General features: G+C 30.8%; 2 protein-coding genes across 2 annotated transcripts; both read left to right on the top strand.

The window, feature by feature from the left end:
- The first annotated feature begins 827 nt into the window (after nt 1-827).
- Nucleotides 828-2,966, top strand: LOC130825234 (40S ribosomal protein S2-4-like). Its single transcript, XM_057690356.1, has 2 exons — nt 828-1,641; nt 2,632-2,966. Exons 1-2 carry the CDS (start codon nt 988-990, stop codon nt 2,791-2,793), a joined length of 816 nt encoding a protein of 271 aa, XP_057546339.1. The 5' UTR covers nt 828-987; the 3' UTR covers nt 2,794-2,966.
- Nucleotides 2,967-6,333: 3,367 nt separating this feature from the next.
- Nucleotides 6,334-11,753, top strand: LOC130825233 (protein tesmin/TSO1-like CXC 2). The gene is made up of 10 exons (XM_057690355.1): nt 6,334-6,468; nt 8,001-8,146; nt 8,244-8,706; nt 9,515-9,705; nt 9,806-9,880; nt 10,475-10,655; nt 10,759-10,857; nt 10,940-11,006; nt 11,094-11,223; nt 11,310-11,753. The coding sequence occupies exons 1-10, from the start codon at nt 6,388-6,390 to the stop codon at nt 11,602-11,604; spliced, it is 1,728 nt and encodes a 575-aa protein (XP_057546338.1). The 5' UTR covers nt 6,334-6,387; the 3' UTR covers nt 11,605-11,753.
- The last annotated feature ends 1,822 nt before the right edge of the window (nt 11,754-13,575 follow it).

The following is a 13,575-nucleotide window of genomic DNA, read 5'->3' as shown; positions in this document are numbered from 1 at the left end:
TTTAATCTTTTAAATTGCTAAATACAATATAGTTAAAATGCCAAGTTAATTGCAAACTTTAATTAATTATACAACTGATTTGAAATTGTTAAAACACATCATACAGTTGCATACAATATGTAATGTATCATCTAGAAATGTTTTGAAAACAAATGTTCATGATACAAACTACAAATATCAAATTATTATAAAGATTCTTCCTTTTTTCCTATATATAAATTGTTTTGGCCCGTTTTTAATTGTCCTTTTTTTATTCCGCATTATTTGTCCTCTTAAGTAATTATTTAAATTACTTAACACTATCCTAAATCCTGATGCATAAGGTTTCTCTGTACAACCTCCTATTAGCAAGTTGTTTTGAAAATCATAATTAGTATAAAACAAAATACATATTTTTAAACTGATCATTTATAATTCTAAATTGATTACTCATAGTTTTTTAAAGTGATTACTTTTATAGCCTAAGAGTAATTACTTATGACTTTAAAGTAATCCTTTAAATTATAATATAGTTAATAGAAAAATAAATTAATTATTTTAATCAATTGTATTAGTTTGAGTCCTAAGTCTGTCATTAAGTACAATACAAAAGGCTGGTGGTTGGAGTTTCCACTGATACAAAAAAAAAAGCAAATAACTGTTCATGTGAGAGATCATATTTCAATGACGATTTTAAAATAAGAAGCTTATATTCTCATAATTTTTATTAGTTGAATTATTTAATCGATGTATAACACGCGTCACCATGTGTGAAAGCAAATGAATCGAATTCTCTAACAGGCTACCATGGAAACTTTCCAACACATAGCCCAAATGAAAAAATAAAGCCCAAACCCATCATTCCATAAAAACCCTACTTCCAAACCGTTATACTTCATATAAAGCACTTCCACTTAGTTTTATCTCATATCGCCTCCCTACTTCAAAGCGCGAATTCTCAATCACTAACCCTAATCCCTTCTACTTTCAAGTTTCAATCCATCAACAATGGCGGAAAGAGGCGGCGATCGTGGAGGATTTGGTCGTGGATTCGGTTCACGTGGAGGTCGCGGTGGTGACCGTGGAAGAGGTCGCCGACGGGGAGGAAGAAGAGAGGAAGAAGAGAAATGGGTACCAGTCACAAAACTGGGTCGTCTTGTAAAGGAAAAGAAAATTACGTCTCTTGAGCAAATCTATCTTCATTCGCTTCCTATCAAAGAACATCAGATCATTGATGAATTAACTGGAAGTCTTAAAGACGAAGTTATGAAGATTATGCCCGTGCAGAAACAAACCCGGGCTGGACAAAGGACCCGATTCAAGGCCTTTGTTGTTGTGGGAGATGGAAATGGTCATGTCGGTTTAGGTGTAAAGTGTTCTAAAGAAGTTGCAACCGCTATTCGTGGAGCTATTATACTGGCTAAATTGAGTGTAATTCCCGTAAGGAGAGGTTTCTGGGGAAACAAGATTGGGAAACCCCATACTGTGCCTTGTAAGGTTACTGGGAAATGTGGATCAGTCACTGTTAGAATGGTTCCTGCTCCTCGTGGTGCTGGTATTGTTGCTGCTAGGGTTCCTAAAAAGGTTCTTCAATTTGCTGGGATTGAAGATGTTTTCACTTCTTCTCGCGGGTCTACCAAGACTCTTGGTAACTTTGTCAAGGTAAAACTCTTTAAAGTTTTTGTTTTGATATATTTTTCGATTTGATTTACTTTATTGGTAATTGTTTTGATTGATCTATGTTTTTAGGTGATTAATTAGATTAGTTCTTGTCTATTGTGAAATTTCTTGGCTTTTTTTTATCCTTTTTATATTGGTATCTAAAAATATTATCTTTGTATAGTCTGGTTTGTTTTGTTTTGTGATATATGGTGTTGTACATTTGGCTAGTTTGAATGATGAAATTTAAATGAATAGAGAAAGAGAATTCATTTAGGCTAATTCATTGGTTACTGTAGCTTCCCAATCTTTTGGTGTTAAGGCTTTAGTATTATATCTGTACAATCTGATTGGTTTCATTCTGTGATATAGTATGCTGCAAAGTGTTGTTCATTTGGTTTGAATGATTGCAATTGAGTTGATTGGATTTAACCCTGTAAATGTAATACAAGAATGAATGTTCTATGGCATTTCATTTTTCATGATTTGGTCTGTGAAGAAGATATTGCAGTTCAGAAAGGTTGATTATGTCGTTCACCATACCATCATCCATTTCCGTTGTACTCTTTTCTAAATACACATGCTAATACACATTTGTTTGAATTTTTAGTTATACATAAGTTATTGAAACTATACTCTCCCTTTGCTCTTTGAGTTTGCACCATATGACTGTAATATGTGGGAACTTTTGAGCCATATGCTGCAAACTTAAAAGGGATGAATGAGATGAATCTAACGAAACCCACATGACCTTAATTTCTGTTTAATGACACATTAAGAAATGTCAATGCAGAACATGTGAATACTTTAAAATAGAAACTGTTGCAACTAATTTTGGCCGTGTTGAGCTTGCTCCAAAGTCCAAGCTGATGATTTGATCTTATATTCTTGCTCTTGTTATCCTTGTTCTGCTATTGAAGTTGAATGTCTGAAACTAATCATATTATCTTGTTTAGCCTATTGTAACACAATTGTTGATTCTTGATTTTCTAGGCAACTTTTGATTGTTTGATGAAGACCTATGGATTCTTGACTCCTGATCTGTGGAAGGAGACTCGCTTTACCAAATCTCCGTTCCAAGAGCATACTGATTTCCTTTCAAAGCCAATCGGTAAACTCACTTTGATCGAGGATATTGAGAGGGTTGAAGCCTAGGCATGTATCGACAATGAAAGCTTTTTTAGGTACTTGGGGTATAATAGGTTTAATTGTTTTGGTTTGACGATGCAATGTTCATTTTGCTGAAACAACCATGCAGTTTTGTTTGATGCTGAATATTATTTTCTTTTATTAATTTCATATAAATGCAATGCTACTCTTTTAATGTTTATGTTCCGAGTCCCTTTGATAGCTATTGAAGATACTAGTATTTATTTAGTTCTTGTTTGTTGATACAGGGTTTGAGTTCTTATAGTAGTTGATTTTCTTTTAGATCAGTTGGCAGTTGAATTTTCAACATTTTCTTAATGCCTAATTAGTTATGCATTAGCCGTCCCCCCATTGATTACTTCATAAGGTTCAATCTTTTTGCTGATTTTTCTTTGGCTTTTGCTTACAACTTCATTTCCTTTCTCCCAAAACATGAGGAGACATGGAATGAACTCATTAGACATGGAATGAGGAGCCATTAAAGTATCAAAGTTTGCAGATTTAGGTCAAAACACAGAATTTCGACCGTTTTGGTAGTCGAAATTTGAGATTAAGTGGTGGAAGTTTTGTGTTTTTGATCTGAATTTGTAAATTTTGATATTTTAGTGGTTGTAATTCGCAAAAAATAAACATTAAGGTTATAATTCGCAAAAGTACTAAACTTTAAAATTGTAATTTGCAAATTATTCTAACCGCAATGATTTCTCAGAAGTCAGATCTCCCTATCTTCAATTGATTCTCAACTCAATTGTAACATTCATTCAATGGGGAAAGAAAAGACCAATATGAAAATGTCCTCAAATATACTCCAACAAGTATAGAAATGATAAGGTATCAAGCTATCAACTTTCTACTTTTACAAAAACACTTAAGAATCAAGATAACAACTTAACAACTAATCTTTCATATCTTATAGAACTAGATTACTATTTCTAATCAATTGAAACTAATAAATTCTAACAAGTTAAATATAAAACCCAAAATTTATAAATTTATCACCAATTAAACCATAAACCTTAAATTGATTAACAAATATAATTTTGGGGTATTGTATAATCATCAATCATGATTGAACACAAATTTTAAAATTTTATGGAAAAAGAGAGAAAGAAAAAAAGTATATACATAGCTTGGTGGCAGGTTCGATGGGTTGTCTGGGTGGAGTAGTTGACGTTGGATAATGGCGGGCGATAGCGATAGGTTGTAAGGGTTTTGAAGGATGAAGGTCAGAAAAATGGGGAGGAGAACTGGAGAAGTGTGAGGATGAAGATCAGAAAACTATCTCATATGGGATTGAAGGTTGAAAAAAATAATCAGTTTCAAAATGTGTTTGTTGTGGCTCGAACCCAGGTTCCTGCTGTCAAACACCAAACTTCTATCAAATTATTAAACTTATTAGTATTTTTATGAATATGAGTTTGTACATAAGTTGAATCCTCTCAGATGATAATATAAATTTAATGTATATTAGTATTGATTTAATATTAAAAGTCAGTTAGAATGTATAAATGAAATTAAAACAATATATAAATTTATCTTAAAAAAATATAAATGATGCAAAATAAAAATAACAATTTAAAATAAAAAATAATGTTAACTTAGAGAAAAAGTTATTAAATATGGATAATTGAAAGCTATTTAACCTAGCACCTTTGATTGACATACACCTAAAGAGTCTACAATCAATTCTCTAAGCATCACAAACAACATCTTGATTAATGATTTTTTTCAACTTAAAATGCTTACAATTAATACTTACATAATATATTCATAGAGGAGTTCTTACTAATATTTAAAATTTTCAATTATAATTAAGCTACATAACTAATTAATTGTTAATTAATTTAAACTTTAAAAATCTAATCATATTCCCAAAATGATTTTTCTTACAAATTTTAAAAAATAATTTTAAATTTAAAACAAAATTAAAAGTGAGCTTATATATTTATGTGTACAAAAGCGCATGTTTATTTTATAACAAATCTACCTACATTCACTTGGAGCACCAAATCGTTGATGGACTCATTAGAAGTTTCTAGTGAAAATTATGCTTATTCAGAATCGAAAATTTGAAATCAATAAGTGGAAAAATAAAAAAAATGAACAAAATAATCTAAGTTTCAAAATATTCCAAAAGTAAGCATGAGAATCCCAAATCTGTGGTTTGGAGCTGTTCGCAATTAGTAACTGCGAACAACTACTTTATCCTGTTTATCCTGTTTTGAGAAATGGGAAAAAATGGGAAAAAAAAAAAACTGATGCGTGTTTTTGTGCAGCAGGTCTGTTCGCAGTTACTAATTGCGAACAACTACAAACTTCAGGTTTGGAATTTTCACGCTTATTTTTGGAATATTTTTAAAACTTAGATTATTTGATTTATTTTTTTAATTGTTTGCTTAATGATTTCAAGTAATCTTCAGAATCAAACCCGTGTTGGACAAAGGCCCGATTTAAGGATCACCAAATCATTGATGAACTTACAGAAAGTTTATAGAAATTTAAGAAAATTATCCAATAACAAATCGGTCTATAGTAATTTAACTCCTCTATCATCCAGAGATTGCTATCTCTAAGAGATAGTAGAAAGAATAGAAATTGGAAAAATAAATATTTTCTTGCAGGTAGAGTTATGTCTTTTAATAAGTAAATTATAAGTTTTAATGTATAAATTAATTTAAAAAAACTCTAAATTTTAGTGATGCACCATATATGATGCCCCTCTAAAAAATAATAATGGCATAAATTTTAGTTAATTTAACTATAATTAATAATTTTTGGGGCAAAATTAGGAGAATAATGAAAATATATTCATGGTATGCATTAGTTAAATGAATGAATAATATTAAATAGAAAAGAAAACGAATCCTAAAAAAAACTTATTTTTAAAAGGAAAATTAATCAATTTTTTTTTAAAAAAATAAAAGTGGTCATTAATCAATAATGAATCTAAAAATTTTAAAGTGAAAAAAAGCCAAACAAAAGATAGAGAAGACAGATAAGATAAATATACATTACCAACCATAAATGCTAAATATTCGGTACTTGAAATACAATTAATTAATGCTTTTTTTTTAAAAAAAATACATATACTCATATTTATTACTTTCTCCGTCTTACATGTTTTTCTATATTTTCTCTATCTCATAGATTTACAGGTAAAATATAATATAATATATAATTACTCTAAAATAATAATTTTATTTTACCCTAAAATAAGAAAAGTTTAAATGTTTTTTTTGAAAAATAAATAGAAATTTATAAAGTTAAATTAACTTTTCTTGTAATGCTAAGTAAGTTTAAATTTTAATTTGATAAATTAACTAATAATTTTTGAACTGTTGATTCTTTATTAAGACCGTCTTACAATAAAACGATAAGTGTTTGCCCAAACCACAATAATATTTCAATTTTTTTGGTAATGTATAAGGGATATATATAGAAATGGTCCTGAACTCCTGGTTCCCGCGTCTTCGTCAACTTTAAAAATTCTCTCTTCACTTTACTATTATCACGAGAAATAACAGACTATATTATTCAGTTAAGAGTCTTACAGAGAAACTGAATTTCAGAGTAATTACTCCTACTATATAGACACTCCCAATGCTATACTTTATTCAATGTAATTCAGCCATGAATACACCTAAGAAGAATCAAATCCAAAGAACCCTCTCTGAATTGCAGGTTTATTTCTCATCATACTTTCATTATTGCTCATTTTTTTCTTAATTTTAATTTTAATTATGCTCAATTCCGTTGGTTTGATTGCGGCTGTTCTTGTTTTAATCTTAATCATTTTGCGTAATGTTTTGTTGAATCAAGAGCCAATTCCCATGACTTTGATGATGGGTTTGATCACTTGGTTACCCATGCTCTATCTTGCACTTTTGAGAGTGAAGATGTGAGTGTTATGGGCTATAGAGGATTGAGATTTGAATCACTTGATGAAGTGATCAAGGTGGAAGACTTGGCGTGGCTTGATGTTAGCAAGGGAGTGCCAAAAGAAGCTGGCTCGACTAGTCGAGCACAATGGCTTGTTCAAGCCACAAAGCAGTAACATTCCGGCAGTATCAGAGTGCCCGCTTACCTGGTCGAGCAAGGACCGGTCGGTCGAGCAAAGACCAGGTCTTGTTCAGCGTCGGTTTCTGTTTTATTCGGGAAAGTTTTGGGCTTTAAGCCCTTTTGTCCTAGGCTATTTTAATATGTTTTAGAGCTATATAAGGAGTCTTAAAACATCATTAGCTTATAGAGAGAGTCCAATACAAGTGAGGCAACTAGGGTTTATACCATTAGAGTTCGTTTATCCTTGTATTAGGTTGTTTGTGTGAGACCACCATTAAAGGTGAGGTCTGTGCTTTGGGGAGATTGTTCTTAAAGCTTGTAAGGTGAGTCATTAATGTATTGTTGAGTATATTAATAAAGATACTTGTTTTGAGGGGATGTATGCATAGATACCTTATATATTGTGTGTTTTTGCTTCTTCTATTGTTGTGCTCTGTTTTTGTTATTTACTTTACATTTTGTCTTAGTCATTATTTCTTTACCATTGCATTAGCCCATTCACAACATGTTTTATTTGAGATTTCTGTTTCATCCATACAAACCCTGTTTCTTTTAACTATTCCACTCTCAACTAGTATTTCCGTACCGGATCGCTCGTCTTTAATGGCGGAATCAGGTGTCGATGTTAATTTTGCGGATTTCCGCACCTTTTTTCCCATTTCCTCTAGATTCATTTCCACCATTTATTCTTATCAACATTTTGTAAGAATTCCCATCAAGGAAATGCATTCTTATGAACAATTGCAATTGTAATTTTCACCCTAATTGAAGAATATTTCTGGGTAGATTTTGAATTACGGGGAATGAAGAAACAGAGATTGAGAAGGGGCAATTGGATGATTATTATCATGGGCAATTATAATCTTCACTAGTCTTTTTTGCTGAAGGAAAATATCTTAAACAGAGTGAATCTGTTTTTAAATTCTAGCGTAAATTTGTTGGGTGTTTTTGTTATAATTTCAATGCTTTTTGCTTGTTTTTTTTTCTTTTTTTTTTTTCCAGAAATCATGATTTTGTTATTTGATAAATGTGAACAAATTGCCTTTATTTTCTGAAATTCTAAGTTCAATCAATTGTTTATTCTAATAGGAAAATTCTAATTTCATGCTTTCGTCATGTGATAATGATTTGTACATGTTCTTCTTCTTCTACAGGAATCTCCTTTTTTTAAATACGCTAACACCAGTTTATCGCCTCTTTCGATTGTGAAGAAGACTCCTACAATATATGACACACTAAATTTTAATTCAGCTTCACCTCCATCTGTTTTCACTTTACCTAATAAAACCCTCTTAAAAAGGTATCATACCATCATTTTAAGGCCATTGTTGAAACATATGATATTCGTTCTTCGTGTTTTCTTAACATGTTTTCATTTTCTTTATTTGTTGTTGAAGGCATCAACATCCAGACGTAGCAAAACCTGTAAATCGTATAATTGACGGAAACCCTAATTTCGCGGCTACAGAGAACATCCAGTCTGTTAGTGTACAACCCAGAATTGAAGTATCTTCTGGCAATGTAAATTGTGTCAAACCACTCGAAAAATCCTCTGAATGTGCAAAGTTAAATTCTCAAGTGTTAAACAATGAAAACGAAAAGGCATCATGTGACGGTCTATTAATTATTGATTCACTTTGTAACGTAACAACAAAAGCTTCCTTGCAAATATCACAAGAAGCATACGAGCTTTCATCTCGTTGTTTGGACGTTTCATCCAACCAAGGCCAAACATATGATATGCAAAATCCATTCAATGTCAATGATATGAATCAAACAGACGAGACATCAGCAAATTTGGATTATTTCTTAGTAAATGAGTTATTATCTTACGATTCTAATGAAATAACCCCAAATGAGGTAAGGTAGTGTTGTATATGTAATCTGCAAACATTTACTTAATTTTTTTTTCTACATTTTTTTGTGCCGTTAAATTTTTTTAAGGTTTGCTTTTCTCTTTACTTAATTATTTATTTATTTTTTTTTTTTTTTTTTGCATGTTAAATCATGCACCTGTTTTTCATTAAAGTGATCATTTTGTTGCAAAACATTTATTCAAGTGAAGTATTTTTCATTTGTTATTTGGGAAGAACATACCCTTTTTCACACATTTTAATTATCTACACAGAAATTAATTTAGAGAATCTAATTTAAGTTGAATAAATATGATCCATGATTAATTGGTTGTGTAGTTTGAAGGAAAACAATAGTAAAAACTAAAAAGCATCTATTAGCAATAAATTAATATGAGACAATCCCTATTAATTAATTTCATGAAATTTTGATATTTCTATAGTTAGAACTTCAAAAAAATCATTATAAAGTCAAACACATGAAACTTCAATAAAATTTCTATATTGATAATTTGATCAACATGGTTCTAAGATTCATAATCATAGGAATATGAATAGCATGAACAAAAAAAAAAAAAAAAAAAAAAAAAAAAAAAAAAGTAGGTAAAAACTTGCAAATTGTAATCAAGTCTCACATCAAATTTGCAAGTATAAGGACTAAGTTTTTGTATATATTTTGTTCAAACTAATTATTAAAAGTTTTATAATAATTTGAAAAATGGTTGAAACTCTAAAAAGAGCTTTCAAAACCTTTTTCTTTTATAAGTATGATGAAATTTTTTTGTGATCAGACTCATGTTGTAATTTATTTGCAGATTTACAACATACATGGGGGAATGCAAAGGCAGTGTCTAACCTTTGAGATGCCAAGAACCAAGAAGAGTACAAAAAGTGTTGTTTTTTCTAGTTCTTTTTCTTCTACTATGCAAAACCCTCTTATAAATTCATCAGGATTATTCTCTTTAAGTAATGAGGAGTTAAATTCTGATAGTCCGAAAACAAAGAGGCAAGTATATATACTAACAATTTTCAGTATATTAATTGCTATATTGTCGTTACACTTCAAGTTTGAGATTTCTCATTAACGTCATAAGGTGTTGTTGCAGGAAAAAGATTGAAACTACTGGAGAAGGCATTGCATGTAACCGTTGCAAGTGTAAAAAATCCAAGTGTTTGAAACTGTAAGGCATTCTTCATTCTGCTTTTCATTTTAATTACTGAAGTTGCATCTCTTGTTTAAGTGAGGTGTCAAGTCGATGTTTTGTTATGTTCTATAACACTATGGATAATAATTTTGGAGAGAAAAGAAAGAGAGGAAAGCAGAAGGGAAGGACGGGAAAGGAAGGGAAGAGAAATGGAAGAAAATAGCTCTTGTTTGTATAGGAGGGATTCTTCAAACAAGGGATTCTTCCTCCCTCCAAATCTCTTCCTTTCCTTTCTCTCCATTTCCTTCCACCCAAATACACCCTAAAAAATTTTGTGATACACTTCTACATAAAAATTTGATTCTTGTTTTACGGATTGAAGAACTTAATGCATTGTTTCACACAAAGGTGTTTCCAAATGGTAGCTTCATGAAGGTTGGATCTTGTAAAACAAGAAATGAAATCTAAAGTGGTAGTTTGAACAAGTTTATGCTTACTAGTTAGTAGTTACTACTTTGACATGCATATATGCTTGAAATAGAGTAAGATTTTGATGTGAAGATTGATTACTACTTGCTTAGGCTTTTGCTTATTCATCGTATTTAAGTACAAATTTCTTTCTGGATGTAGCTACTGTGATTGCTTCGCTGCTGGTGTTTACTGTGCTGAGCCATGTTCCTGTCTAGATTGTTTTAACAAGCCAATTTATGAGGAAACTGTTTACGCAGCTCGTAAACAGATTGAATCTCGTAACTCACAAGCATTTACCCCTAAAGTGATCAAAACCACAAATTCAAGTCAAGAAGTTGGGGTAAGGATTGAGAGAAAAAGAAAAGAAAATTTTGCAATATTTTATTTCTTACTTTTACATAGGTAACCTAGCCCTGTTTATGACTTGTGATGTTGTATATTAGCTGAAAAATTCAGCCCAAACTCCTGCTTCAGCACGTCATAAGCGAGGATGCAATTGCAGGAAATCAAATTGTTTAAAAAAATATTGTGAATGTTATCAGGTAATTGCACTTCTCTTTACATTACATGTATTCATATTGATATCGAAGATTAGCTCATGGAGAATATTTTTCACTATTCAAGGCTGGTGTCGGATGCTCCATTAACTGCAGATGTGAGGGCTGTAAAAATGCATTTGGCCGAAAAGATGGTGAGTTGGATCATTTCTATGCATTTGACTAAAGTATGTAGTTGATCATATTACCTTTTGATCATGCTGAAAACTCATTTCCACCAGTTGAAATAGAAAAGTCACAAGCCTCTCATGAATCTATAACGAATACGAGTTCAAAGATACATGAATTCCACGATGATGATTGCCAAAATTTTGTATTTGTTATGCCTATGACACCATCAAGGCTTCACAGGTTTGATATTCTTAATCATTCACATAAATAAGAAGTCCACATGATATAACAAGCTATTGCTGATTAAACTTCATTTTTTATAATAGGCGATCAATTCCACAAGCAACTTCCTCGAAAGGGAAACCACCAAGATCATCGTGTCTTAGGACAATGAGCTCGTCCTTTGGTATGCCCCCGGTTGAAAATGTGTCGGATGAAATTCCAAAAATTTTGCAAAACAATAATCTTCTAAGCAGAAATTCGACTTCGTCTCCAAATAGTAAAAGAATATCTTCTTCAAACTATGGAAATATTCATAGACAATCAGTTGAATCCCGTAGCAGTCGAAAACACATCTTGCAATCTATTCCATCATTTCCTTCACTTAGTCCTCCACGATGATTTTCTTAATAACACTTGTTTCTTTTGAATGTTGGAATAATACGCCAACCATCTATATCTCCTCATATTGGTGTGCTAATTGTAGTCCATTCTATATCAAGTATCATGTATAATATTGTTACATTCTTTTCTTAGAAATTTTAGTAGAGTCAATATTTTTATTATATTATCTTTATATATATATATATATATATATATATATATATATATATATATATATATATATATATATATATATATATATATATATTTTATTATACAAACTGTCATATGAAACGATCTTACAACCTTGATTGAATTGGCCTAATGTATATATATACTGTTTAAAAATAATCATTTATAATTTACTGTGTTCATTTACAATTCCAAAGTAGTCACTTTTTATAGTCTTAAAGTATTTATTTATAACCTGAAAGTGATTAGTTATAATTTTAAAATAACCAATTGAAAAAAGGAAAAATTACCAGGAATAATACAACTTTTTGCTTATTTTCCTGCAATAATACCAACTTTTAATTAACCGTGAATAATACCAACTTTGGGGTTGTTTCCCTAGAATATACCTAACATGTTAAAAATCAAACTATTTTGGAGATTATGTAACAAAAAAATTTGGTAAATTAGTTAATAAACTAAAGTTGGTATTATTCTAGGAAAAAAACCCCCCAAAGGCTCGCTTGGATTGAGTGTAAATATTTAAGGGGTAAATAAAAGTCAAAGTAGAAAAAAAAAGATAATTGGATATAAGTTTAAAGGAATTTAGAGGAGGAAGAATTAGTTAGAAGGTAATGAAAATGGATAAATCAACAATTATTTCCCTCATCATCATCAACATACCTAGTGTATCTCGCTCATAGAAAACTATGGTCAGGGTTTGGATAGGGAAGAAAAACGACAGCTCATACCCATAGAGGAAAGTGCGGTCAAAGAGTCCCTCAGCTCGAGAAAGGTCTTCAAAGAGAGAGAAACCTGCAACTTATAAATAGATAAGTAGAATACGTACAAATAACTAAAAATAAAGATAAAAGTAAAGAAGGAGGTAAAGAGCGATAGTTAAAGGCAATGAACAAGAACAAAAGATAGGTAAAAGGGATGTTTTTAGTAATCTAAGACGTGGATAAGACGCTGCCAACTAGCCCCTATCCCTGGTCAGATCCACCTTCATCCTTAATGAACTTCTGTAACATCCGCTTTTTTTAAAAAAAAAAATAATAATAATAATAAATAAATAAAATAGTAATAATAAATCTATCAAAACAAATTTCAGAAATTTAAAAAAAAATAAAATAAAATAACTCCCCATTAACAAATAACTTCCCACTTCTCCCTCTAAATCTTATACCTAACATCATTTACCCACTATAAATTAAACCAATTACCCTTAATTCATCTACATTATTACTCACACTTCCTTTTTCTTCTACAAACTACTTCCTCCATCTTCTAATTGCTTAAAATTTAATCAAGAAAAGGCAAACTTTTGATATTAAAGGTTTGAATTTCATCTATTTGTTAGAAATTTTTTTTATTCAAAACCCAAAAAAATTTTATGCTATTAATTGAAAAACCCCATCTTTTATTTGAAAAATGGAAAATAAAAAGTATTTCCGATCATAGTTTTTTGGCGATACGGCGGTCACCGGAATACCACCGGCGAGCGACGGCGGCCACCGAAGCCACCGCCGGCCGACACCTTCTTCCTTCTCCCTCTTTCTCTCTCTCTCCCTTTCTCCTCCTCTCTCTTTTTCCCCCTGTTTCTTTTCGTGGGTATTGGTAACCAGTACCAAATTTTCTAAGTTTTCTAAAGCACCTTTATACATATTTTCTTTTTTTATAATCCTTTTATTATTTAAACTTTGTTCTTTTCTTTTAAAATTATTACTACTAATCTTTAAAATTTTAACTACATTTTAAAATTTGTCATTTTAAATAAATTATAAAATATAAATCGAGAGTCTTTTAATTTATTTA

Source organism: Amaranthus tricolor, chromosome 10 (assembly GCF_026212465.1).
Source record: "Amaranthus tricolor cultivar Red isolate AtriRed21 chromosome 10, ASM2621246v1, whole genome shotgun sequence".
Taxonomy (NCBI): domain Eukaryota; kingdom Viridiplantae; phylum Streptophyta; class Magnoliopsida; order Caryophyllales; family Amaranthaceae; genus Amaranthus; species Amaranthus tricolor.
The sequence above is the reverse complement of the archived record's forward strand: the minus strand, read 5'-3'. Positions and strand labels throughout refer to the sequence as shown.

What these genes read in the sequence shown, in the direction of transcription:
- LOC130825234 (XM_057690356.1), top strand. Translation starts at nt 988, where the DNA reads ATGGCGGAAAGAGGCGGCGATCGTGGAGGATTTGGTCGTGGATTCGGT. An exon ending in CTCTTGGTAACTTTGTCAAG is followed by an intron (nt 1,642 to 2,631) that starts GTAAAACTCTTT and finishes TTGATTTTCTAG; the next exon opens with GCAACTTTTGATTGTTTGAT.
- LOC130825233 (XM_057690355.1), top strand. Translation starts at nt 6,388, where the DNA reads ATGCTATACTTTATTCAATGTAATTCAGCCATGAATACACCTAAGAAG. An exon ending in AAATCCAAGTGTTTGAAACT is followed by an intron (nt 9,881 to 10,474) that starts GTAAGGCATTCT and finishes TTCTGGATGTAG; the next exon opens with CTACTGTGATTGCTTCGCTG. An exon ending in ATTCAAGTCAAGAAGTTGGG is followed by an intron (nt 10,656 to 10,758) that starts GTAAGGATTGAG and finishes GTTGTATATTAG; the next exon opens with CTGAAAAATTCAGCCCAAAC.